Here is a 26,080-nt window from a genome sequence, read left to right as displayed (position 1 = left end):
TGTTATGTTTCTGACTCTCCCTTTTATTTCAGGCTAACTTGAATAAAGCATATAGCCTCTGCCAAAGGTACTACCAAGTGATGCAGATAGCAAACGACTGGCTGGAAGATGCTCAGGAATTTCTACAGTTAGCAAGAAATGGTCTAGATGTTGAGAACTCTGAGGAGAATCTAGGAAACCATGTTGAATTTTTCAGCACAGAAAGTCAGTTTAATGATAATTTGAAAGTGTTACAAGGCCTTGTGTCCGAGATAGAGCCCTTTTTACAAGATACAGCAAGTGAACAGCTGGTGCAGAATGTAGCTGCATTGGAGGAAAAGGCCAAAGGGACAGAGCAAGAAGCCAAAACCCAACAAGAGCAGTTACAAAGGTATATTCTTTCCCTTTTATAATATTTTTTCTTCTCTTTCTTCATTTTAAGATCACCTTGTTGGTAATGAAGGAAAGAATCAGAACATTAACTGAAGTTTTTAAATATTTGTGCTACTTTTGAGAGAAGTGGATGTTGGGGATTCGGAGCTTTTGGATTCTGCTTTCTTTTCTGCCCTTGACTGACTAGTTGTGTGATCTTAAAGGAACTCTGGTAGAATTATATTAAGCTTGGAACAGCATGGAGAAGAAGAGTAGAGAATAATTTCACCTGACAGAGGACGTGTGCAGAAACCAATGAAATTGAAGCAGACATTTTGAACTAAAAGGAAATACCTTTTTAACAAGCATAATTATGTTTCTTGTTGTTCCTGAATGTTCTGAATCCCATAAGTTTGGGTAGCTTAAATCACAATACAGGCAGTCTCTGAGGAAATGTCAAATGAGGGCTACTACATGTTCAGCTGTGTTTTCTGTAAGGCATAGCTGAAAATCAGGAGCATATGCTTCTATGTATGCTATTTCCCAATATCTTTCTTTTTCTTGGAAAATACTGTGTAACAGCAAAACTAAACAGTTGCATTAAAAACTAGGTGCAATAATATTTCTGATGTTCAAATGTTTTTATATGGCATTAAGTTTTTCTTTCTGGAACTGTATTTGTTTAAGGTGTGCTTCTGAGTGGCAGGAGTACCAGACATCAAGGCAGAAGGTGATTGAAGTGATGAATGATGCTGAGAAAAAATTATCTGAATTTTCAATAGCTAAAGCTGCTTCTTCTCACGAAGCAGAAGAGAAATTGCTAGCACATAAGGTAAGGTACTGATAATTGCATGAAATCCTTCTCTTTCAAGTGAAAATGAATGTATAAGATATAGGTCCCTACCTGTGATAGCATGAATCTGAGTTTTTAAGTCTTTACCTGTAGCACTTAACTGTGTCATAACGCACCAAGACATGTTTAGTGCTGTGCAAAACATACATTTTATTTGTGGCTTTACCGAAACAGATATCTTTAATCACTTTTCAGCTTGTTGTCTGTTTATGTGCCTATGACTGTAGAGAAGTGCAGAGTCAGGAGGTTCCTAAAAACCATGGGTCTGTAAGCCTCAAAATTACATACCCTTCAAGCAACTCAGATCAATAGAAACATCCTACTTTTGATCATGGAACAGGACAGGAAGAGTTGGAGTTTAATATTAGCTCTTGTTTAGTCTAAAAGCAAGAAATATAGCTTAAGAAAACTTACTTTCTCATGTTTAGGGTACTGTCAGTTGCCTTCATATAGACAGTCAGTAAGACTTCTGACATGCTGCCAGTTGTGTCTTGTGAATTCAGGAATCTTCCTAAGAGTAATGTCATGTCTGCCAGTTTCATGTGTGTCCTCAAATCCTTGGGCATTTAAAAAGCTGTTATTCAGGACATAAATGCACACCTAAATGCCTGAATTGATTATTTCATTTTTAGGTTGTTTAGAAGTCAGTCTTTGCTATTAGAATGACCCTGAATGCTTTTTTTCATCCATCTTGAGGGGCTATCAAGGAAGGGAAAAGCTGATTACAGCAGATTTCTGCTGCTTCCAGAAGCTTGCATTTTGGATCAAGCAGCTATAGCTAATATATTGCCTATGAGAATAAAGTGAGACTAGCCACCTCACATGAAATACAATACCTCCTCTTCATTGGCAGTGGATGGGGGTGGTTCACATATCTGCATAATGAATACTAATGGGTCTTGTGGAAAAGGAAAACACTGCTTATTTTTGCTTTTTCAGACTCTTGTGTCCATAGTGAATTCTTTCCATGAGAAGATCACAGCCCTAGAAGAAAAAGCTTTGCAGCTGGAAAAAATCAGCAATGATGCCAGTAAGGCCTCTATAAGTAGATCCATGACAGCGGTTTGGCAGCGCTGGACACGGCTCCGAAATGTAGCCCAGGAGCAAGAGAAAATTTTGGAAGATGCAGTGCAGGAATGGAAGGGTTTTAATGATAAGGTAATTTCTAGTCTTGGTAAATCCTCCCTTATACATAGGTTTTCACTCATTATGCTGCCTTATTAATCATCTTGCAGGGGAGAAAACTGATAGCAGGAGTAACTGGTTTTTTCCTCAGTCCAGAAAAACACAGCTGTGGAAGATCCAAGTTTAGAACCCTTGCCTCCAAAGTTTGGACTGTTCTTCTCAATGCATACATGTATAGTACATAGACAGTTGTTTTGGTTTCTAATGGGTCATTAGAGTCTTCTCTATTTCTTTTCCTCAAATGTTCTATTCTCAATTATGTTACCCTCTTTTTTTTTTTTCTTTCTTCTTCTCTTCTCTCTTTTTTCTCTCCTTTTTCTCTCTTTATATCTTTTTTCTCTTTTTTCTCTCTTTTTTCTTATTTTTTTTTCTCTGAAGATTATGAAGTTGCTTTTTTTTTAAATATAAGCAGTGAGGATAGTGCCTGTCACTGCTCATTGATCATATGTCTCTTTTTTCCCCTTATATCCTACCTTACTCTTTTCATCTCTCATTGTCCATTATTCATGCCCAGATAGCAGGTTCTCTAGGAATGCAGATAATAATTTTGTTAAATGCATGACTTGTGCCAAATATGGATACCCCAAGGTAGAGCTCTAGTTCCTATGGCAATAAATATAATAAATTATAAAGAAGATACCCATAACAGGACAAAAAATAATCCCTTAGCAAGTGTTAATCCCCTGTGAAGAGCAAGGGAATCTGGCACAGTAGAGCCCAAGTCCTATACCACAACAGTTTTATAGAATCTAAATGTACAGCACTGGATCTAGCACCTTTCAGCATCAGTTGTACTAGCTTCTTTTGTAATATTATTACTGATAAAACTGCATCTCATTCCATAGATTCAGAAAGCCACCATTGCTATAGATCAGCTACAGGGTCGCTTACCAGAAAGCTCAGTGGAAAAGGCATCCAAGACAGAGCTTCTGGAACTCCTGGATTACCATGGCAGTTTCCTGGTTGAGGTGGACCACCAGCTGTCATCTTTGGGCCTGCTCAAACAGCAAGCTATTAGCACGCTTCAGGATGTGGAAGTAAAGCCTCCATCTCAGAAGGAACTACCAATTATGCAAGAAATCAAAGCAATGCAAGATCGATGCCACAAGTAAGGAAATTTTTTTTAAGATTCAGCAGAAAAATGGTACCTTGCAATTAGTTATTAAGAGCTTATCATTTTTATATCATTTACAATTAACATGCCTAAATAAATATTAACTATTTTTTTTAAATTAAGCATCAGTTTTAATTTAAAATTACTTTTCATTAATCTTGAAATACATTTTTTGCCATTATTTTTTATTTCCTTCAGAAAGAATATGCCTTTAGGAACAAGTATTTCTTGCCTTGCATAATACTAACTTACATAAAAGCTGCATAAACTGCATTAAAGTTATAACTGATTTTAAACACCTCCATTGTTTCTCTCATTAGCAGTGATCATTTATCTTTTTGAATCCTCTTTTGATTAGCTTCTCACTTTGTTTCCCTTTTTTGAAGCACTTATGTACCAAAAGTAGGTCCTGTATGACATTTACAGGGGAATGTAGAGCATATGCAAACAAAACATAATTTTTCACCTTGAGGCTATGCAAATGTTTATATAAATCAAAAATATCTCCCTGTCATGTAGAAAACAGGAAGTTTTATGTTAACTTTTAAGACACATCTCTACCTCATAACTAAGATACCATTAAGTGGATCTCCATGGTTGGGAGACAAGGAGAAATGAGAAATGACAAAACTGTAAACCCTGCGCCAAGCCTGTGAAAAGTTTATTGTGTGTGCTTATGAATAGTTATAGTTGATTAGCAATCCCTGTAGAAAATGTGTAGATGTAAGTACTTTTACACTTCCATTTTTCACTTACTTAAAATTGGTTTCTAAGATACAGGGTCTGTGATGACCTCCTGCTCATGTAAATAAGGCATGATTCATCTATGCAAGGTTATGCAAATATAAATGAAATATTGCAATATCCATGTCACATGTTTTAGAGCTACAAGTAGTCCAATAGAACTAATAATTTTATTAGTTATTACTTTTATTAGTTATTGCTAATAACTGTAATGTTTTACAGGATATCCAAGATCTTGAAAAAAGTGCAGAAATTCTGTCTTAGTGAAAGTATGGAAATAGGCCATGTTCAGATGCTTGATCCATAATTTATCCTAAGTGTTCTGCCAATGCAAATCTCACCAATAGGAGTGGAATTTATCTCATGTTATTTTACATTCTAGATATCGATATCAGAACAGGTTAAGCCTTGCTCTCTAATTGGTGTAGAGAAATGAACAAGTGTAGGGTACACTTTTTCTGACCTATTTTAAAATTTCTTTTGGAATGACAATGAATAATCCTAATTCATGCCCTGCAATTGCCTGTTTCCTCTACTTACAATCAGGGCAGTCTGTGGTGATGAACTCAGATGTAGGGATCTCTGTTGTATACTTAGAACTTTTTCAAAAGAATTGCGTGCTTGATGTCAAAACACGTAAAACAAATGAACAGACATGAAAAATTTTATTTATTTAAAATTATTTCTCTGGATGTGGTGCTCTTAATCATTGTCTTTATTGTTCAGTATTTTTTGACCAAAGTAGTGTTTTTAGATATTACTTAATTTTTCACAAGTAGTTATTGTTTCTTTCTTTCTGAAGCATGCAGCAGAAAGTTAAAAAAGGCATGAAGATGGTGAAACAGGAGCTGAAGGAGCGTGAGGAGGTTGAAGCAGAGATTAATATTGTGAAGTCCTGGATCCAGGAAACAAAAGAATATTTATTAAGCCCTGATGCAGAAGTGGACATTCAACTTCAGGAGCTGCAGGTAGGCCACATTTGTCAACTTCTAAATCACAATATTTATCTTCATTTTAATCTGCTAGTGAATGTTAATAGTTTCAAAACCACCACAAATTCAAATTAGACAATATTAATGAGTTTTTTAGTAACCCACTAGACAAACTCATAAAGCATGAAGTAGATGATTGACTGTGATATTTTATTTTAAAGTTATTTAAGATGTATTATCATTGTTCTTAACAATACTGTTTTTCTGTCATTAGTCTCTCTTCGGTGAAGCTACTACTCATCGCCAGGCTGTTGAAAAACTGGCTGAACAGCAACAGAATAAATACTTGGGGCTTTATACCATTTTGCCTTCTGAACTCTCTCTTCATTTAGCAGAAGTTGGACTGGCCCTCGTAACTGTGCAGGATCAGGTAAAGTGCAGTAGATAAGTGCCTGGCAGATCTATAGCCTTTCTTCGGGCTGTATAACTTGGTATCCTGCTGTGGCCAAACCATGGCAACGCAGAGTAGTTTTATTACCTTCATCCTTTGAATTAAAGTTAAATGAATGAAGTGAAATTAAGATGAATGAAAGTTAATTTCCTTTAAGGAGGAGTGATTTCAGATTATTGAATTTAATTCTTATTGTTGACAGATTCAAACCAAAGAAAGAGAAACTCAGCAAATCAAAACATTGAATCAAGAGTTTGAGCAGAAAATCCAGGGGATAGCAAATGAACTAAATACCATTCTTTCCAAACTGAAAAAGAAAACAAATGATATAGCACAAGCTAAACTTGAACAAAAGGTAAGACAAGGATTTCCTTATGTGGTTATGCCATAAACTTTACTGAATTAGGACACTCACTTCATACCAAAGTGTTGTTTGTGAAGACTTGCAGGACATAGTTTTTTAATGTAGCTCAACAGAAGAATTATACAGTAATAAGGGTTGACTGATGAGATTTTAAAAACTATATTATTTGCAAACCAGCCCACACAGGTAACAAAATTTGGAGGAAGCTGAATGTTAAAGTCAGATGGACAAAATTTCACGGTTCCTTTTGAGTAACGAGTATTACACCAATCTTGGGAAGCCTGAGAAACCTTCAAACTGCTCCTTGTTCTTGTCTATACTGAAAAGATCATTATTTATTTATGATAATAAAAATAATATATTTGTGGTTTATTATTATTATTATTAATAATAATAATAATGATGATGATAATAATAATATTAATAATATCAATAGAATTTTACTTGTAGCCCATCCCACTTCATTTGGTTCAACAATGAGGTACTACTCATGCAATTAAGAGTAGTGCAAAGGATTCGAGGTTGTCTTTGAAGGTTTTCTTAGTCTTAGGTATGTGCCACACTCAGGAAAAATCATCTGTACTGAAGTTTAATGGCAAAATTAGGATTACCATATGAGAGTAAGGGATTTTGAGGAGAAAAGAGATGGAAAAGTGTTTGGCTGAAGGTTTGGGGGGCTTTTTTGTTGGCTTGTTATTTTAACTAGGCAAAGATAAACTTGACCAAATTATTGTCTGAAATTAAGCAAAGCATACAAAATAGGAGAAGATTTAGCATGATTGGTATGTCATAAATTACCTGTTTATATTCATGAGATGCTCAAGATGTTCCAAAATACTGTTTGCTTTGCAGGAAGTGTCACTAAACTATATTCCTGGTGTATCACCTTGATTTCAGTAAGAAAGCAGAAAGCCAGTGAAATCTGCTTTTTTATGTTGCATAAATTAAAACTCTCTGTCACTGGAGATGTAGTAATATTTCAACTCATTTTATGTTAGCATTTAGCTGATACTCTTGCGACTGGGTTGGCTTTGGTTATAGCAGTAAATATTTTTATATTAATATTGAAACAGATTGTGATAAAATAAAATAAAGATCTGCTTTAAATCCATGTGACTCAAATAAAATGGATCCCTCCTTCACAAAAAGCATATAAATTCTGCATAATATCTGTAGTAAATACGTTTATTTATTCTTGCTGTAATGTGTGTGTCTTTGTATTTAGATAAGCAGTTTAACATCTGTCTTTGTGTCTACATGTAGACAGCTATGTCTCCAAATTTGTCGAATAATACTGATTTTACATAATGCTTGATTGTAGCTTGCACTCTGAGGTGTGTCTGCCAGGACAGCCCTAACCTGAAGAACATGAATTCACTTCTTGAAGCACCTGTAGCAGTGTTCTGAATGATTGCAGTTCAAATTTGTAGAAATAATTGGAGAGAAGCCAGGGTGTTTGTCCTAGCAGTGGGATGAGAGGCAGTGGCAGAAACTGATGTGCAGGAAGTTCCACCTGAGTGGGAGGAAGGGCTCCTTTACAGCGCACTGTGTGTGCACTGCATCAGGTTGCTCAGAGAGGTTTTGGAGACTCCCTCACTGGAGATATTCAAGAACCATCTGGACACAATCCTGTGCCATGTGCCCTAAGGTGATCCTGCTTGAACAGGGAGGTTGGGCCAGATGACCCACTGTGGTCCCTTCTAACCTCACCTGTTCCTTGATTCTGTGACTTTTTTTTTTTTATGTTACAAAAAAAAAAAAAAAAAAAAGTAACATCTTGTATATAAAAAACAAATGCAAAGATAACCAGTAGCCTCTTCTCAAGAAACCCAAGAGTATGCTTTAAATCTATGAGAAACCTGAAAAATGTTTTAGTCTTCCTTTCACAATATCTGTGACTATGATAGGAAAAATTGATTTTAAACTGTTTCCACAGAAGCACTCTAGCACAATCAGACTGCTTCTGCATCAAGATCATGCTATGACAATGCAAGTTTCAAATTAAAATTAAAGTTTCCATAATCCATTAATGAGTAACCACATTTTTATGAGTTTATAAACTTATAATTTTAAGACAACATTGAAACAAGCCCTTTTTCCAATAAACAAAAATCCTTGTCCTGGCAGTCTGTGCTGACAACTCATTTCAGAAACAAACACAGAAAGATGCCTGAGAACAGTTAATGCCACACTGAAGTGACTCAGTCTTTGGCTACGGCAGGGAAAACGGTTATCCATTTCAGCCAGGAAGTCAGAGGAGAAAGAGTAATGGCACATACTTAAGAGATGACCAAATATCCTGCTGTTCTGCTTTCCTGCTTAAAAATGGAAAAAAACTATGGAGACTTTGGACAAGCTATAAAAGTTGCAAGTTGGACTAGAAATAATCAACCAAAAAGCTAACACTTCCTGGATCACTGATTTTATTGTTTTTCTGCCTAGATCCTTGGTGACGAGTTGGACAGCTGCAATATAAAGCTGTTGGAGTTAGATGCATCAGTCCAGGATTTTGCAGAGCAGAACGTACCCCTGGCTAAGCAGCTGGCTAACAGGATAGGGAAACTCACTGCACTTCACCAGCAGACCATACGGCAGGCTGAGTACAGAGCAGCCAAGCTCAGTCAGGTATGATCCAAAATCCTTTCTGCTGTTTCCTCTCAGAACCAGAGGCAGCATGCAAACATCTCATTTATTTTCCTGGAAATATGCCAGACAGGGCATTCTTTGGCACATCTGCCTATTATTAGTCAGGGCTTGCATCATATTCCAAAGAGACACAGGTTAAATCAGAGGGAGAAATAATTCTCAGATGCTGCTTTAACACCCTCTTGCATGAATCACCTGCTGTTTGGTTCCTTTGCTGCCCTAAAAAGATTGTAGATCTCACAAACAGTAGCATGCCTGGAAATAATACCTCATTGTGCTTCTCAGGGTCTCTGTTTTGTCACTGTCACCTATATTTACAGCATTAAAAACAAATGTTAAAAAAAAATTATTTTGCCCAAAAAAATTATTAGTCCCAATCCATAGAGGAGTCATAACTTATACATTCCACAACTTATACAATCCAGAACTTATACATTCAATAGAAAAGCCTATATACAATGGCCCTGATAATGCATAATATTTATGCAATATTTTGGCATTTATAAAGATGCATCCGGTGTGGTTCAAAATCTCTGAAATTCTTTAACATTTTTTCCTTAATTGTTCTTTCCCCCAAAAACCTCTAGTTAAAAGCAAATAAATTGATTTTCTATGGTTCTGCCATCAATACCGTGATAAATTATGAGTCCTCCTTTCTGCATGCATGAATTTGCTTTCAAAGAAAAATTCAAAATATTCATTTCATTTTCCTCTGAAAATTTTTTTTAAGAAGAGATAGAAAATTATTATCAAAGTGAGATCTCAGTCAAAGGTACTTGGTAAAGAGATTTACCATTAGGATATTTTTGTTTAGCATCAAAAAATCCACTTATCATAAAAAATGATAGGTATTGGAAACTCCTTGCAAATACAGTTTGATCACCTCGGGTTTGATCCATCCTTTATAAGGAGGAAATTCATGAGCATAAATGAAATTATTCCTGCTGAAAAGAAAATTGGAGGTTTTGACTACTTTGCTAAATAGAAATTAGATTAATCAGAAAGCAGAATTTTTGTCATGTATTTTGAAACTGTGCAACATTTCATTTTTTGGAAATATGGCAGACTGAGTGGACAAAGCAGACCATAAAAAAAAAAAAAAAAAAAAAAAAGTTGATTTGGAGGATGTAATGGAAAGAGACTTATCAAAATTGAGGCAGAAGCTGAAAGAGGAGGTATTTTGGAACTTACATGAGAGGCTAAAATATGCACAGGTAGTGTACGTCCTAGGGATATATATGAGTATCAATAGAATCTCACACTGTGACCTACATTCTTATAGTGCCTTTTTTCCCCCAAAACATATAATCTTACTACTGAAAACATACCTATTTTAACTCCATAAATACATAAGAAAATGACTTATATAATACAGGAAGGAAAAGTTGTTAAAATGATCCCCAGGTTACAACAACAAAGGAAATAAAATTAATTTTTTCATCCTCCAAGAATTATACAAAATTCTGTCTTAGGCTTAAGCAAATTTTTCTTTCATCCAGGCTGCTTCACACTTGGAAGAATACAATGAGATGCTGGAGTTCATACTGAAATGGATTGAGAAAGCAAACATCCTAGTGCATGGTAGTATAACATGGAATTCTTCCTCTCAGCTTCGTGATCAGTTTAAAGCCTACCAGGTGATTATTTGAGCTATGACATTTAAAAGGCAGTGTATATATGAAGTTATTTTCAAAGCAATGGAGTTCTACTTCCTCCTGAAGTGCTAGATTTCTTTGACTATTCTCCCAGGCCTTAAAAATGATTGATTTTGGACAATTGTTTTGAAAACAATGAAATAAATATATGTTGTAGAATAAAAACATGTGATTCAAAGTTGATCTTCATGTTAACTCAAGTAGTTTGGTTTCACAGAGGCTTTTGGCTGAATAGTGTGTCTGCACATTCTGATTCTATCGCACCAAGCACCTTATTGCAGTTCTAAAGCTTTAGTTCAGTACAATTTTCAGTTTGGGCTTTTTTCCTTTCTCCATTATGCTAAACTGGAATAGCCTTTGTACTCATCTAATGAGTTTTATACCAAATATTCTCAAACTGATACCTAATGGAAGAGTTTCTTCCAATCTCTTCCTGAACATTTCCCATCAGAGTAATTTGCTGTCCCTGTAATTGTGCAATTTGTTCTCTGTGTGTCTGTGTGTGGAATATGAGTGTGAGATCAGTGGGATATTTTGATGAGGTTCAAGCTTGCCTGGTGTTACATGGCTGTGTGAAAGAAATCAAGGCATCATAATAATGTATCACTAGTACCAATATTATATATGCATTACTTAATTGTCAGCTGCATTCTTGTACATAAGTGCAGGGTAGTATGTCACACTTTGTATCCTGAATAGGAGCTTCCAGGCAATTTATCCTGAGGAAAGCTGGAGACAGAATTTCCAGTTTGGTTTTGCTATGGCTTTTTCCTTGCTTCAAAATCTGATGATACAGGCTTAACCAATGCCATCCCACACAATGCCTTGGCAGTGATTTTTTTAGGCAGCATTAATGTCTCCTGGCCTGCTAGAACACTGCATCCAAGAGCTTTCTGCTACTTTCTATTTGGCATATGAGTCTTCCAGGACAAATCTTCTCCATAGATTGCATATATTATATTTTTACACACAAGTGTATATAGCAAAACACTAAAATTAATGTGTTGATAACTACAGCTGCTGAAGCTTCATTACTTAATCCTTTGTTTCCCAGTCTCTATAAGCTGAAGCACTTCAGTAGACCTTCAGAACTAAGTATATTGCCTAAGCCTTGCAGGAAATCAGTGGAACTTAATCATAGGCTCATGAATGTGTATAGATTAAAGAGTTTGTAGAACAATATACTTAAAAGATATATGTCACTGAGTTTCAAACCTGAATTCAATTTGTCTGTATCTCCATCTAGAGCATTCTTGATGAGTCTGGAGAGATTCACGGTGATCTTGAGGCCATGAGCGAGAGGATCGATTACCTGGCAAGTGTCTACTGTACTGAAGGGATGTCACAGCAAGTGCTGGAACTGGGGCGGCGGACAGAGGAACTGCAGCAAGTTATCAAAGTGCAGCTGCCAAACCTCCAAGATGCTGCCAAGGTAAATGAAAGCAGTTTTTCTAATGCTAGCTGGCATCTGGGATGATGTACACATCATACTACTGAGATTGTTAGCAGTGAAGATAATTTGTGGTCTGTACAGGGCATGACTTTGTTGCCTGAAGTCAGATATCTTGCGCTGTTCGAGATGCTGCCTTCAGGTGCTGACTCAGATGGGCACAAGATTTCTGCAGATCCTGCTCTAAGTGCCCTTTCTGGATTTGGGGTAATGCTGAGTCTCAAATAGCACTGAGCACTTATGTTTAGATATTTGAGAAGTGCATTTGTTGACACTTATGCTCTGCAGTTTCCTTTATTCTTCTCTTAAATGATATATAAACACTGTTGTTTATTAATTTAGATTATTACTGGACCAGAACAGAGTTCTATAGTAAGGCCTACCTCTACAAGGGAGTGCAATGAAAAGAATGAACATGCTTTTTCAGTTTTATAAAGTATATGCTGTATTTGAGATTGAAGTACTTAAAAGAATAACTCTGCCTTTGCAATCCTTTTCTACACCATCATACGACTGGTATTTTTATCTAATTTTTAAACATTTAAAATGAACTGTCAAAACTATGAGTTGTTTTTTGCACTGTATGTAAGGGGGATGTACCCGCAAAATCCACACAGATATAATTATAGTGATTTCTATTTTTCCTCTTATTCATCCCTGAATCAAATGTGTTACAGGATATGAAGAAATTTGAAATTGAGCTGAGAGGCCTACAGGCTGCTTTGGAGCAAGCCCAAGCCACACTGACGTCTCCAGAGCTTGGGCATTTGAGCTTGAAAGAGCAACTTTCTCACAGACAGGTAAAAGACCAGGACCTCAAAGTTAATATTTCAGTAATGTGATCTTACACAAAGGATAATGAGTGTTGATGAGACTGATTTTTGTGTTTCTTAGGTGTGTCACTGTTTCAGAGTGTAGCCCCAAATTACTGCCAAGGAAATAAGGGACGGAGTGAGAAGAATCATTCCTGAGAGGGAATGGTTGAAGTATAATTCTTTATGAGCCCGTTCTTAGATTGATGCCATTCTGAGGAGTGTGCATCCAATCCATTTAATCCCTATCAATAATTGTTATAAAGCCCAGTTCTTACCTAGTGCTTATGGTCAAGAGGTTCTTAAAGTATTTCAAAAGGAAGTAAAGATTGTTATCATTATTTTACAGATAGAGATGCAATTATATAGTTTGTTATCCAAATAGTTTCTCCAATAGTAATCTGGAGCACTAGGAGGCAATTCGGGTTTCCTTAAACCTAGTTACATTTTTGTATGCGTAGTTGAATTACCTCCATAAGGTATTTTGGCTTTCTCTATTGCATTTGGTCTGCTATGGAGATTTGTCAGTTTGTTAGTTTTGGTCTAAGGCAAGTTATAGCTTTCTGAATTTCTCAAGACATGTATCATTCTGCAAATTAATATGGAGATTTAACTGTCTCAATCTGCCAGTAAAAACTGGATGTCAGGAGGTTCACTGTATGATTAAATGTGCAGAAAAATATATGGAAGAAAGGTAAATTTGCACAGCTTTTCCTTTGCATTAAAATATGCAGTGTTTTTTCTGTGGACTTGCAAACAGATTGCAGAATGTGGCCTTGAAGAGTGTAAGTGAAACACATCACCCACAATAAGAAGAAAGGAACATGGAGTTTACACTGGGTTTTATGTGTTCTTTGTCCTGGCTCTAGCAGATCTCACAATACGACTTCCTTTTGTACAGAAAGGGGCTGTAGCCCCTGCCCACCTGTTTCACCAGACCAGAGAGGCGGCATTGGAAGGCGCCTGGCTGGCACATAGGCCCCCGGGTGCCTCTGAGTGCTGATTGAGCAATAAAGATGCCCTTTGCTTGCAGTATGTGGTCTGACAGAGGAGAGGCCTCACCTGGGCTGCCTGAAGAGTAGGTCATTATACCAAAACTCTGGTTAGATAATCCACCATATGTCATGAAACTGCAAAAATACAAACCAAACCACAATCCTCTCATCAGTATTCACTTGAGACCCACTTAGCTGTCATTCTGCTTGTGGTACAGGGGAAGGGATATAACCAAATTTTCTATCCCTGTTTGCCTCATTGTCCAGCTGATTTATATCTATTGAATCTAAAATCCTATTCTAATGTGCTAAGGCCGTTTTTATCAACTTTGCCTTTTTCTTTTTTTTTTTTTTCATATCTGTACATACATTAAACTCCTCAGTGTAGATGAAAATAACGGTGACCAAACCTGTTTTCCAACTATTGCACTTAGACCCTTCTCATGCATATGAACAGACAGCTTAAATGGACATCTTGAATGGAATAGGCACTATTCACAAAGGCATACAGCTTGCAATTATTCAAAGGAAAAGGTTTCTGTGTAGCTCTTTTCCTTTTTGTTCGATTGCCTTTTGAATTTTAAGCAATATTTTCAGCCATGGTTTATTTCAAAGGAAAGTTGGGAATACAATGGGATTCATGTGCTGTTTTGAAAATGTCTTTCTATGCAAGGAGTTCCACTTAGATTTTAGCACTGAGATACATGTATCTATAAATTACTCCTGTGCTACTTCGATTGGTGAATTTGTAGATCTATTTTCTCAAATCTATTAATAAAAATATTTTTTACTTAGATACTTAGAAATAGGTACTACTATGCTTCTTAATTTATTATTTTTATATCTAGTATATGGGCTTTTTGCTTAAATAATCATTGTTCTCATTTCACAATGAGCAACTCCAGAGAAAGTGTTTCTAATTATGTGCAATTTAGAAAATAGATAATGAGTTTTTTCTTTTATTACTTGAATGCACCATTATTTTTCTTTGGCTGCATTAAATGCTCCAGGAGCTCTGAAAAATTGGTTTATTGTGGCACTGACTTTTTTTCTAGCATCTGTTGTCTGAGATGGAGTCACTGAAGCCAAAAGTTCAGGCAGTACAAGACTGCCAGAGTGCCCTGAGGATCCCCGAGGAGGTGGTCACCAGCCTGCCCATGTGCCATAGCGCCCTGCGGCTGCAGGAGGAGGCCAGCCGCCTGCAGCACACGGCCATCCAGCAGTGCAACATCATGCAGGCAAGTGCAACTCCATCCAGAGCCACTCAGAGGAACTTGAACAGTGACATACAAACTGTGATGAAAACATAGAATTTCATATCTCTGTGCATTCCTTGGTTCTGTCGCACCATTAGGAATTTCCCCACTAGTCTTAGTTATTCCTGACTTCAATATTCATGACCATGTTAATTGTTGATTTACTCATCACTCTCACTTAAGTTGTCTCCCTGATATTGATATGATTTTTGTAGCACTGTTAGGATTACCTAGACAAACAGCTAATATACAGTTGTATACAGGTTAATTTTATAAGATATAAAATCAATTAATAAATTTTATATAACATTATAACATCAGCTACTTCTGAAGATTGCATAAAAACTATTGACTTAATTCACTGTGGTATAAAAAGAATTATTTTTATTCTCTTTATTTATAGTTTATATATATTTGTTTTCTGATTTTAGAATCATTCAATATCTATTAAATTTGTATTTTCAAGTTTTGCTAAGTACAAGTAAATTAGATGTTGTTTGATTTTTTTTTGATTTATAATTAAACATGTAAAACATATAAAAGGTATTTCCAAAGAAATAAGCTTTTCTTCTCTGCTATTTAGTGATAGGAATATATGCAGCATATTCCATAGGGAAGGATGCTACTACAAATTTTCAAGTTGGATAACAGAAGAGACTTTTGACGATTAAGGATAATCAATGATGCTTAAATACAAGAAAGGTTACAATGTCGCACTGAAAATTTTAAAAATGGGTTAGACAAACTGCTCATGCATCTATGATAGAAAGAATTAATACTACATTGGTAGGGTAATTATCTGAATCAATCTTCATAATCCTTTCCCAGTTGCATTTTATGTAATAACTAAGTTTTTCTTATAGTCACAAATGAACACCTGAAGTGAAAAAGCACACCAAAATGCTTTATAATAAAAGCATGAGACTAAGCAAGGCTATCTTCTTGTGGGTGTGTTTGGTTCAGGAACTTGTTGGAATCAGAAATTACAGCACCTTACATCAGAAATCTAAAATATCATGTTATGTGGACTGTGGGTTTGGGAAATATTTAAATAAATTAAACCATTCAAATAATTGGAATTCATAATATTTATGAATAGCCATTTTCCTGACTATATTCCTGCTTTGCTTATCAAGATGTGAGTGCCAGATACTTCAGGAGGGAGATTTGTCATGATTAGACTAACTGAAAACTAATTTTCATGAAAACACTCAATCTTTTTTTCTCTTCTGTAGGAAGCAGTGGTTCAGTATGAGCAATATGAGCAAGAAATGAAACATTTGCAGCAGATGATCGAGAGTGCCCATCGCGAGATCCAAGACAAGCCAATAGCAACCAGCAACATCCAGGAACTCCAGGTCCAGATTTCACGTAATGAGGTATGGGACCCAAAATGCATCAAAACATTGGGCTCAATGGCAGCTCACTGACCCAGCCAACTTTTCATAAGCAGTAGTCATAAGATAGCTGAGTTGCTTTTCAGATTTTCTAAGGGCTAGTTTAACAGATAGACTTAATCTCAGAGAGGGAGCTCCTGCTGTTGGTACAATGTGGACCATTCATTTGTTTATTCAGTCAGATACATCCTAACCTGGAGACAACATTATGATAAAAGCATTGCATAATTAAGGGGAAATTGACATTAAAACTTGACTGAGGAGTGTCCCAGAAGTTAAAATTCAGCAGTTGGTCTGTAAATCACAACTTGTTTGGTAATCCATATATATATACATATATATACATATATATATACACACACACATATATATATATATATACACACACACATATATATACATATATATATATATATATATATTTATATATATAAAACTTGTATATATACACATATATATCCTAAACTACTTACTCATTATCATCCCAGTCACATTCCGTAAAGAATACCAAGAGACTTGAATCAAAGGAAACTCACAATAGATTTGGGGGAGAACTGCACCATTCACTCCAAAGATTTCTTTAAAAATCTTTGTGGGGAAGATTTTTGTGTTCTGGAGTTGCAGGTCCTGCCCACAAACTCATGGCTTGACATCTCTTGAATAAATCACAATAGTTTCCATGCAGCCTTCTTGCTGTGCTGGCTTGAGAGCTCCTCCTGAGCCCCTTTCACCTCCACCTGTCTGTTGTATAATTCCTAGGATAGAAAATGCACCGCTGATCGCTGTGTGTCACTTCTGGCACCAGATGGCCCCATTTCTTTACCTTTGAATTAAAGCTAGCCCTCCTGGTGTTTCATATAACCTAATGTTACATGTGCTGCTCATTTTCTATACAGTTCTTACAACTGTTATTAAGTATTCAAGAGCAGTTTGTATATACGAGCACTTTTGGTTTTATTAGTATTGAATTGATAATGCTACTATTCTCTAGTCAAATATTCTGGAACAGCAAATGCAGGAGAGTGAGCAGAAATTCAGGGTAATAATGCTGGAGGAGGGAATAATGAATAATGCTGCAGGCAGGAAGGAATTAAAAATGGGGCAGTTTGAAGTTTCATGTACATTTGAGCAAGTTTAGTAGGTAGGAATGGTCCTAAACATATTGCAGGAAGACAGCAGCTTTATGATAATATACATATTGGGATCAGCCAGAACAGAGAGACTTCATACGTGCAAGCTTTACACATTTAGGGGTAAGGGCATTTTTGGGGTAAGCATATTTTTGCATATTTTTAGCTCATGTTTTCTTTGCTAAATACCTGTGAAAAAGCATAACATGAAGTGAATGCTCTGAACCATATATTATTAGACTACTTCAAAAGTCAAGTCTGTCAAGATGTTTTTAGGTCTGTTATTAATTTAAAAAATATCAGTTACCACATCCCCTGTTAAAGGCTGTATGTAAAGGAACTTAGGGGTACATTTGTATTAGCTATATTTAGAATTAAAATAAGAGGAAGGAAGAAAGTAGAATTTTTGGGAACCTTGTATTACTGTGCATGTATGTAAATAGATACCATGTCTACTGACCTGTGTTTCTTTAGAATTTCAGAGAAGAATGTGGGCAAGTATCTCCATACTTCAGAATTATTTTAATGGAAAATACAATACCTCATGGGACATTGCTTTTATAAGATGCTTTGTTATTTTTAATTTTCTTTTTTAATTACATTTTTGCTCACTCTTCCTTGTTTTCAGTTGAAAGAGGCATTTTAGATACTTAGTGCATTGGACATTAATACCACAAATATCATTGCACTTGATAGTGTGAGGAAATAGAGTATACTGAATGACAATAATTTTCAACTGAGGCTCAGATATGTCATTTGGAATTTGCCAAAGAGCAGATACCTATTCAAGCTGCAAGCCTTTAAATTTGTGGTTTGATTTGATTGCATCTTGGTTTTTGACTATTCTTCTTGATGTTTTATAGTCAAGACTTTTCTTAGTCTCCAAGGAAAGCTTTGGAGCACCAAAGAGAGGTCCTTTTGTTGCTAACATGACACTTGGTGACAAGATGCCATTGAAACTCAGGTAGTGAAGTGTCATCATCAGTCTTTGAGATGTTTCTATTCCTAACTTGGTATTTCTTGCAATGAGTATTCTGCACTGTAACTTTGAAGAATTTTCTTACTGAAAATGTCATACGACCAAAGGAATCTTCTAATTTATCAGCCTGAAGCAGTATTCCTACTTACTTTAGAAAAGATATTGTAATAATATATTATTTTGCCTACTAGATCTTGCAACTCCCGTTGCTATTGTTCCTTGAAAATTTGTGAGTTTTGAAGAAGTAAAAGCAGATATAAAAAATGAAGTAGAAATATATACTTGAATGAATAATCATCTATTTAGCAGGCAAGTTTATACAAATGTTTCCATTTCTTAGATCAAAACTCTAACTGAGCAATAGCTTCAGCAGAAATATGAAATGCTTCCACCAGTTTTTTATCTCAAGTATATGAATTGAAAACTTTGAAACTGGATACTGAACAGGGCAACAGTATATGGTAGGAGAAGACAAGACACTTATTAATAGTCATAAGAGTATCCATTTTCATCTTTCTTATCTGAAAATCTTAAGCTTATAATGGTGTTTGGCCACATAAATAGACTATTTCCTAGGCATAAAACCCCCAACAGTTTAAAATATAGTCTGCTTTATGCTAGTTTCCCCATCTCTTTTTAAAGAAAGGTAACTCCTGTGCAGCTCAACTTTTAACTCAGTAGACTTATACAAAACCAAAAGGAGATTAAAATACAGTTTATCTAAACAGTGACAAAAAGAGATCCAGTCTGCATTTAATCTTATTATGTGACTGATTGTTCCTATCACTTTTGAGCCTGTTATACCCTGTGAGTTATTGTTTGGACAATTCATTCTTTCTGGTGAGAGCTGAATGGGGCATTTTTTGCAGTTGTGGCCACTACATGACCTCATTTCCCTGGCATGCACTGTGCGGGGGAGCTTCATCTTCCTCAGATAAATGGAAGTAGATCGGGGGCGGGGGGATATAGGGCAGGAAGAGGGAGAGACGCTTCCCTTTGCTGCAGCGTGGAGCTCACAGAGGTGGGCTCAGGTTCGGGCAGGATGCGAACGTGAGGCGTCCGTCCGTCCATCCGTCCTTCCGTGCGCTCTGCGGTGCGGCGCACACGGAGCCTTCGGCCGCCGCCGCTGCGCGGTTTGGCAGCGCGGCCCGGCGCGCCCGGCCGGGTCCCTCCGCTGGCGACATCCTGCTCGTCAGCAGAGCGGCTGCGCTGCCATGGCACTGGCTGCGCTGGGAGGGGACGGCTTCGCTTCGCCGCGGAAGCTGAAATGCTGCCGGTCCTGTGGCCTTGCCCGGCTGCACCAGCACTAGGGGGAAAAAAATGTTTCCTCAGGAGCTGGCTCAGAAGATCAAAGGATACCAGGAGCAAATTGCTTCTTTGAATTCCAAGTGCAAGATGCTGACTATGAAAGCAAAACATGCCACCATGCTGCTGACAGTGACAGAAGTGGAGGGGCTGTCCGAGGGAATGGAGGAGCTGGATTCAGACCTGCTCCCAGCACATCCCACTCATCCCTCGGTGGTTATGGTAAGCAATGCCTTGGTCACTGCACTCATTAGCTGAGCTGCTTCCTCTTGCATCATTACGACACCCCTGTGCAGCACATTGCCACAGCTCATGTCTACCTTTTGAAATGGCTGTAGTGTGGCAAACCAAGCAAGTTGCAGCTTCCCTTTACTGTATTTTGCTTTATATGGGTTCTCAAGACTTGCTGATAAAGGCTGAAGTTATTTAACAGACAAATACGTGAAATTTCTGAGCAGTAATATGCAAATATTGCGCTTTTCATTTTGTAGCTGTCAGGATGCAGGAACAAATGCTAAGAAATGTATGAGTTGCAGGAATAAAATAAAACCAGAATAAATATGATTTCATTGGGTGTTGCATTATATAGGCTTTTTACACATTAAAATGTTGATGTGATAATTGACAGTATGCTGCTGTATTCTCAGATAAGTGTACTGGAAATGAAAGCTGTATAAGTACTGCCATTGGCACAATGTTTGACTTTGCTTTTGTTTTTTTCTAACTGGGTCTCATTACAAACAATCTGCTGATGCTACCAGAATTTTGGTCTGAGAGTCAGACTTCAGAATTTATCCCTCTATAGCAACACTGAGGAGGGAAGGAGGTTACATTTGAATACTGGGATGTGTGTATTTTATATTTCCAGTCTTCCTTGTTGTTCCAGCCGGACCTGAATACTGAGACAAATAGTTCAGTATTCTGTAGCTCTCCATAGTATTTCTGAATGCAGCAGAGATTGTATTAGAAGATGTTTAGGCAAACCTGAATTTGTTATTATTGAGTTGCTTGCTCTACATTGTCTTTTAAAATCCATTATAGTACAGGAGAGCATTTTCATACTGAAGTATGACAAGTAAATGAGACTATTTATTCAACAGATTTCTAAACTGGTAAATGTAGGAGCATGAAGCATGACTAATTAATGTCGTGGTAATTCTGGCCATGTGTTGTTTTGATCTCAGTCTAAGTCAAGCCTCAGCTGAGGTAACTGATTTTCTTCCTGTGCTCTGGGGTTGCTTTTCCTGTGGCAGATGACTGCTGGTCGCTGTCACACACTGCTCTCCCCTGTCACTGAGGAGTCTGGGGAGGAGGGAACCAACAGTGAGATTTCTTCTCCACCTGCCTGTCGCTCTCCCTCACCTGTGGCTAATACAGATGCTTCTGTTAACCAGGTACCGCTCTCTTGGCATTCATTCAGCTTTAATCTCAGACATACATGGTTCCATTCCACAGGTGGTTTATTTAATCCTCCGAAATAATGTTTAGCTGTAGCTCCAAGGAACTGAGGCTTAACCTCTTACCAAACTGAACCTTCAGGTTCCAGTTTAGAATGGATACAGGTATTGAAATTGTATAAATGCAGTGTTACAGCTATTCATTATTTTTAAAAATAAATTTTAAGTGACAGTTGCAATACCACCAATGTTTTCTACTTACAACATAATTTTTATTTTCTTGGTAGTACTCAATGGAATCTTGCATCCTGAGAAAAAATGCCTTTTCAAAGTCCACATAATGAACCATTGCATTATGTCCATATCCATCTATCTTACTATACCATTGCCATCATGGCATTGAAACCACAGCCTGGTATCTTCTACTTAATATCATTTCAGTTATTAACTTTCATGTGGGGTTTTTTTCATATATTTTTCATTTCCATGACAATCTATTTTAGGTGCCAGTGAGGCAGATCAGTGAAATAACAAATTTTATATTTTAAATCAAAACTGAGGGCTCTTGCACTTCTTGTAGGAGCAAGTGTATATCACTATTGATGAAAATGTAAACTTTGAGCCAGGACATTGAGCATCATGCACATAAAGTCACATATAAAATGTTATGTTTTAGAAGTTTAGAAGTGAGCCTTAGAAGCCATCACCCCCTCACTGAATTCATCATGTTCTGGATTTTGTGGTTGATTGGTTGGTTTCACATTTGTGACTGCTTCCAAAATTGACCACTCCAGATTTGAAGGTTCGAATGTGTTGCACTGCTGAGTAGAATTAGACAAGTTTGAGCAAGATGCTAATTGATTCCTTCTGCTAATTTCAGAAATGCATATGGTGCTATAGAAGTTGCTAAATAAAATACATAAGAAAAAATATTAATGTAAGATATTAAGAGTGGTGACAAAATCATCAATGGCATACTAAAAAACATTGTATAATGCGTAAAAAGGATTTTTCTACTTTTCTGTAATTTTAGATAATCAGAAAGTGTCCTGTGAAGTTGACTTACAGTAGAAAGGCATCTAGATATTTCAACATAGAAGTCTTATGACAACATTAATTGATGAAGGAGTTAAAGGACCAAAAGCGGCTTGCTTCCTAATCAAAGAAGCTAATGTCAGGTCTTTACTTTTCTCTGAAAATGTAAAACAAGTCAAACAGCTCCAGTTACTCAGACAATAAGGAAAACACAGTGAACATGCTGTTGCACTGTGAGCTGACAGCAAAATAAAGTTTTATAATAAGTGATTTAATAGGGCAAAATTGAAAAATATTATGTCTTTCATTTAGTAGAATATTTTTGAGAGAGATAAAGTTGATGCTGTTATGAAAATCTTAAAAACTTAGAGCTGAAATTTTCTTCAGTGTAGTAAATGTTGAAATTAACTGCATGTGTTAAACAACCAGTGGAAAAACATTCCAAAATACAGTGGTTTACTTACAAAATTCTAAAGTTCACACTCACATGAGACTAAGACTAAAGAAGCTATGAAACTGCCAGTGCTGGTCATGATGAATGCCCAGGGAGACTTCAGGAGAGTAGGTTGGTTAAAAAACCATATCATAGAAGTTTGTGAACTAGGAGCTCAAATGTAAGTTATAAACATTTTGTATTTTTACAGCAAGTCAGCAAAATAAATTTTGAAATATTTTGTTTTAAAAAGTAGCCTGAGTTAAGAACTAATTTCTCACAAGAAGATCACCTGCAAACTACCAAAAAAAATTTGGGCAGGATCTCTAGAAAGTGAAGAATAACATGAGTTTAGACTTTGGAAAAAAAATGTAAAACTCTTCTGAAGAGGCAACTGGGGAAGGAAATGTTATATGTTAAGACTGCTTTTTAATTCATCCTGAATAACTCTCTATAGTGTTTCATCAGTTTCCTAGCATCTCTTAATGGTGAAACCTAACTAGTCTGAATTCAGACATCTACACACTTTATTTACATTTCTAACAAGTAATGAAAATATAAAACAAGTGCCAACTGCTTATTAGTGAAATAATGAGGATATGTATTGAAATAGATTAAAACAAGGCCAGAAATACAAGAAAGTGACAATTCTAGCACTACTATAAGTTAAAAAATGTTGGGGTTTTTTTTCTGAAACTCCTCCAAAAACAGCAGGGATGGGAATTATAAAAACATTAATGTTGGAAACAATGAGGAATTTCATAATATATAAAATATTATGCTAACAGTCCTGAAACGCAGTTTTGATGTTTAGCAAAATCAGGCACTTTATCTGTGGTGCAGTACTGAATGAGAATCCTTTGAGGCTAAATCTCCTTGCACTTACCCAAAAATGTAATTGTTTAAAATTTGACATGCTTTTTAAACTTGGTTTCCTGATACACAGTGCAGGGCAGTTGAAGTGGAAAAGCTGAAGTTTTGGCACGATGCCCTGTAGGCCACAGCTGATCCTGTGATTTTAGTTTTATCCACTAGGTCACTGTTAAATGCTTTTCTATCTCCTTGTAAACAGCCTACTTAAGGATTCTTTCCCTTAAGAATACTCATCTAGGTTGCACCAGCCCTTGTTACGTATCTTACGAAACCTAAACGCACCCTTTTGCTGCTACATCTAACAACAAAACATGACTGCTGTTAGTTTGCTACTTTTCATAAGAACAGCCATGGGATATTAGGGCCTTTAGAGGGGCAACAACATCTTTTACTTGCATGAATGCATGGATTCCTGCTGCCCTGACGTGAAAGCTCTGCCAAAGAGAAGCTGCCATGTTGTATACTCCAGAAAGCAGTTGGAAAATGAGGAAAGGGATTGCTTTTTCCTCTGTGAAAACAAGCCCTTTATTCTGAAAACCATATTAAAAGGTCCAAGAAACATTGGTCTTGAGAGGGGACTGATAAAGGGCTGGAGAGTAGCTGCAGGCAAGGCAAAATGAGAAGTTGCCTCCACTGGTGCAATTTTTCACCATTACTTGGAAAGATCACTTGCGATCAGAGTGAAAAATTCTGAAATTGCAGCCCTGAATGCTGTGCTAAGCTGTTACCTATTCCATGCTGGCTCCTGGACATTATAACAATTTCATAATGAAGTTTTTCAAATTTCCCAATTATTGCCTCTGAACAAGTACCTCACTGGACCCTTTTGGTCAGTTTTATGGGAGTGATCTGGTTTCTGTGCTCTTCCAGAGCTTGTCTGGTGTTGTTCACATATGGTATTAAATAATGTATTTGCATTCTGTTCCAAATTAGGATCCTTCTTAACACTTTGAGCTCCAGAATTAGTCTCAGAATTAGTCTTGTTTAGTACCTAATTTTTATGCATCTATACAGAATCACGGAATGGTTGAGGTTGAAGGGACCTCCAGAGATATTCTGGCCCAACACCCTTTGTCAAACTGGACCATGTACAGCAGGTTGTCCAGGATAATATTCACGTTGATTTTGAGTGTCTCTAAGAATGGAGACCCGGCAACTTCCCTGGGCAGCCTGTCCTAGTGCTCTGTCACCCTAACAGTAAAAAAACCATTTCCTGGTATTCTGAGAGAATCTCCTGTGCTTCAGTTTGCACCCATTGCCTCTGTTTCTGTCAGTGGGCACCACTGAGAAGAGCCTGGTTTTGTCTGCTTTCCTCCCTCTCTTGAGGCAGCATTTTTCACTTCCCAAATAATGTAGTGCTAACTGTCATACGTGGTTTCAGTTTTAAATAATCCTTGTCATCAAGTCTGCTTTCCTGACCTAAGTATAGGTGCTGTACTTGTTTCCTTAATTCTACATTTTCTGTAGATGTTTTCAGTTGTCATCTGCAACAGTTGAAGAAATCTCCATACACTAAATATAGAACTTCTGGTGAGAAATAATTCTGCTCTGAATTGTCATTGGTGGTTTGAACATTTTCCTATTTCCTTAGCAATTTTGATCCCTTTTCTGAATATCTTTTATAAGTTAGTTGAGGCTCCCCATTTGTTTGAAAGCTTACAATAAGCTGATGCTTCATACTCTTTCTTGCCTCATTTACCAGTCCTTCGGTATATTCCTTTTAGGTTCTTCTGCTGCTCTCTTTGTGATAGTGTTCATTAGGTTGTTATTTGCCACCTACAGTACCATAAGCTGCTGTCTTTTGTGATGGGTTTTCTCCCGTGTGTAGTTGTAATGGTGCTGGAACAACACTCCCATTTATAGCACTTCTCCTCCCAGCCTTTTTGTGATTGTCCACTTTTGCCTTCTGCACCTCCTAGCTAATATGAACATGAAAAAATTGCATCCAAAATCCTCATCATAGTGAAGGTCCAAAACATGCTCAGTCTGATACTATTAAATATTGATTTACTGTGTTATTAAGAGGTTTCCTGGTGGTTTTGGTTTTGTGGGCTTTGTTTTAATGGACATATGCAGTGGGGGCAGTACTGGGGGGATAACATGCAGTATCTTTCTTTTTGAAAGTGCAATAATGTACTTCATGCTTGTAGGACATTGCTTATTACCAAGCCTTATCTGCTGAACAGTTGCAGACAGAAGCTGCTAAAATTCAACCCAGCACCTCAGCCACCCAGGAGTTTTACGAACCAGGCTTAGAATCATCTGCTAGTGCCAAATTGGATGATTTGCAGCGTTCTTGGGAAACACTGAAAAATGTGGTAAGTTTGCATTTGGAGAGTTCAAAATAGTTGGCTAGCTTGTAAGGAATAAAATTCAAATAACTTGCTCAGCTCATAATTCTTCTCTGCAGTTTTTGGTTTTCTGATGGTAACTTGAATTGTTAGTTGATATATATTATTTTTGTTCAAATCACCCATTAAAGCTGATAGTTGGCTTCAGAAATACTAGCTATTGGCAGACTGTATTCCATAATCTAGTCGGGATATCCAATCATGCTTGATGAGTAGGCAAAGAAGGCCTAGAATCCATTTCTTTGTAGTTTTCCAGCATAGTCATTCAGTGATGTATGAAAATGGCCACAGTCTTGATTACATGCTATAAATTTTAATTCCTTTCAGAGGCACAGTAGCTATTATGAGGTATTAAGAACTACATATCTAGCA

General features: G+C 36.8%; 1 protein-coding gene across 27 annotated transcripts in view; it reads left to right on the top strand.

Moving 5' to 3' along the window:
* Positions 1-26,080, top strand: part of SYNE1 (spectrin repeat containing nuclear envelope protein 1) — a 287,044-nt gene that overhangs the window by 171,687 nt on the left and 89,277 nt on the right. For 19 of the 27 annotated variants that reach the window (XM_072926945.1, XM_072926947.1, XM_072926946.1 and 16 more), the window contains 16 exons: positions 33-370; positions 1,039-1,183; positions 2,144-2,362; positions 3,235-3,497; positions 5,050-5,215; positions 5,454-5,609; positions 5,833-5,985; positions 8,437-8,619; positions 10,140-10,277; positions 11,542-11,727; positions 12,423-12,545; positions 14,608-14,790; positions 16,044-16,187; positions 19,647-19,841; positions 20,873-21,013; positions 25,508-25,675. In XM_072926945.1, coding sequence (XP_072783046.1) covers positions 33-370; positions 1,039-1,183; positions 2,144-2,362; positions 3,235-3,497; positions 5,050-5,215; positions 5,454-5,609; positions 5,833-5,985; positions 8,437-8,619; positions 10,140-10,277; positions 11,542-11,727; positions 12,423-12,545; positions 14,608-14,790; positions 16,044-16,187; positions 19,647-19,841; positions 20,873-21,013; positions 25,508-25,675 — 2,901 coding nt within the window. Of the gene's footprint in view, positions 1-32; positions 371-1,038; positions 1,184-2,143; positions 2,363-3,234; positions 3,498-5,049; positions 5,216-5,453; positions 5,610-5,832; positions 5,986-8,436; positions 8,620-10,139; positions 10,278-11,541; positions 11,728-12,422; positions 12,546-14,607; positions 14,795-16,043; positions 16,188-18,716; positions 19,842-20,872; positions 21,014-25,507; positions 25,676-26,080 lie in introns of those variants that run through there. The other 8 variants (XM_072926953.1, XM_072926944.1, XM_072926943.1 and 5 more) reach the window with 6 other exon arrangements.

The sequence above is a fragment of the Taeniopygia guttata genome, chromosome 3, assembly GCF_048771995.1.
Source record: "Taeniopygia guttata chromosome 3, bTaeGut7.mat, whole genome shotgun sequence".
Lineage (NCBI taxonomy): Eukaryota > Metazoa > Chordata > Aves > Passeriformes > Estrildidae > Taeniopygia > Taeniopygia guttata.
Note: the sequence above shows the minus strand (reverse complement) of the source record. Positions and strands in the feature narration are given on the sequence as shown.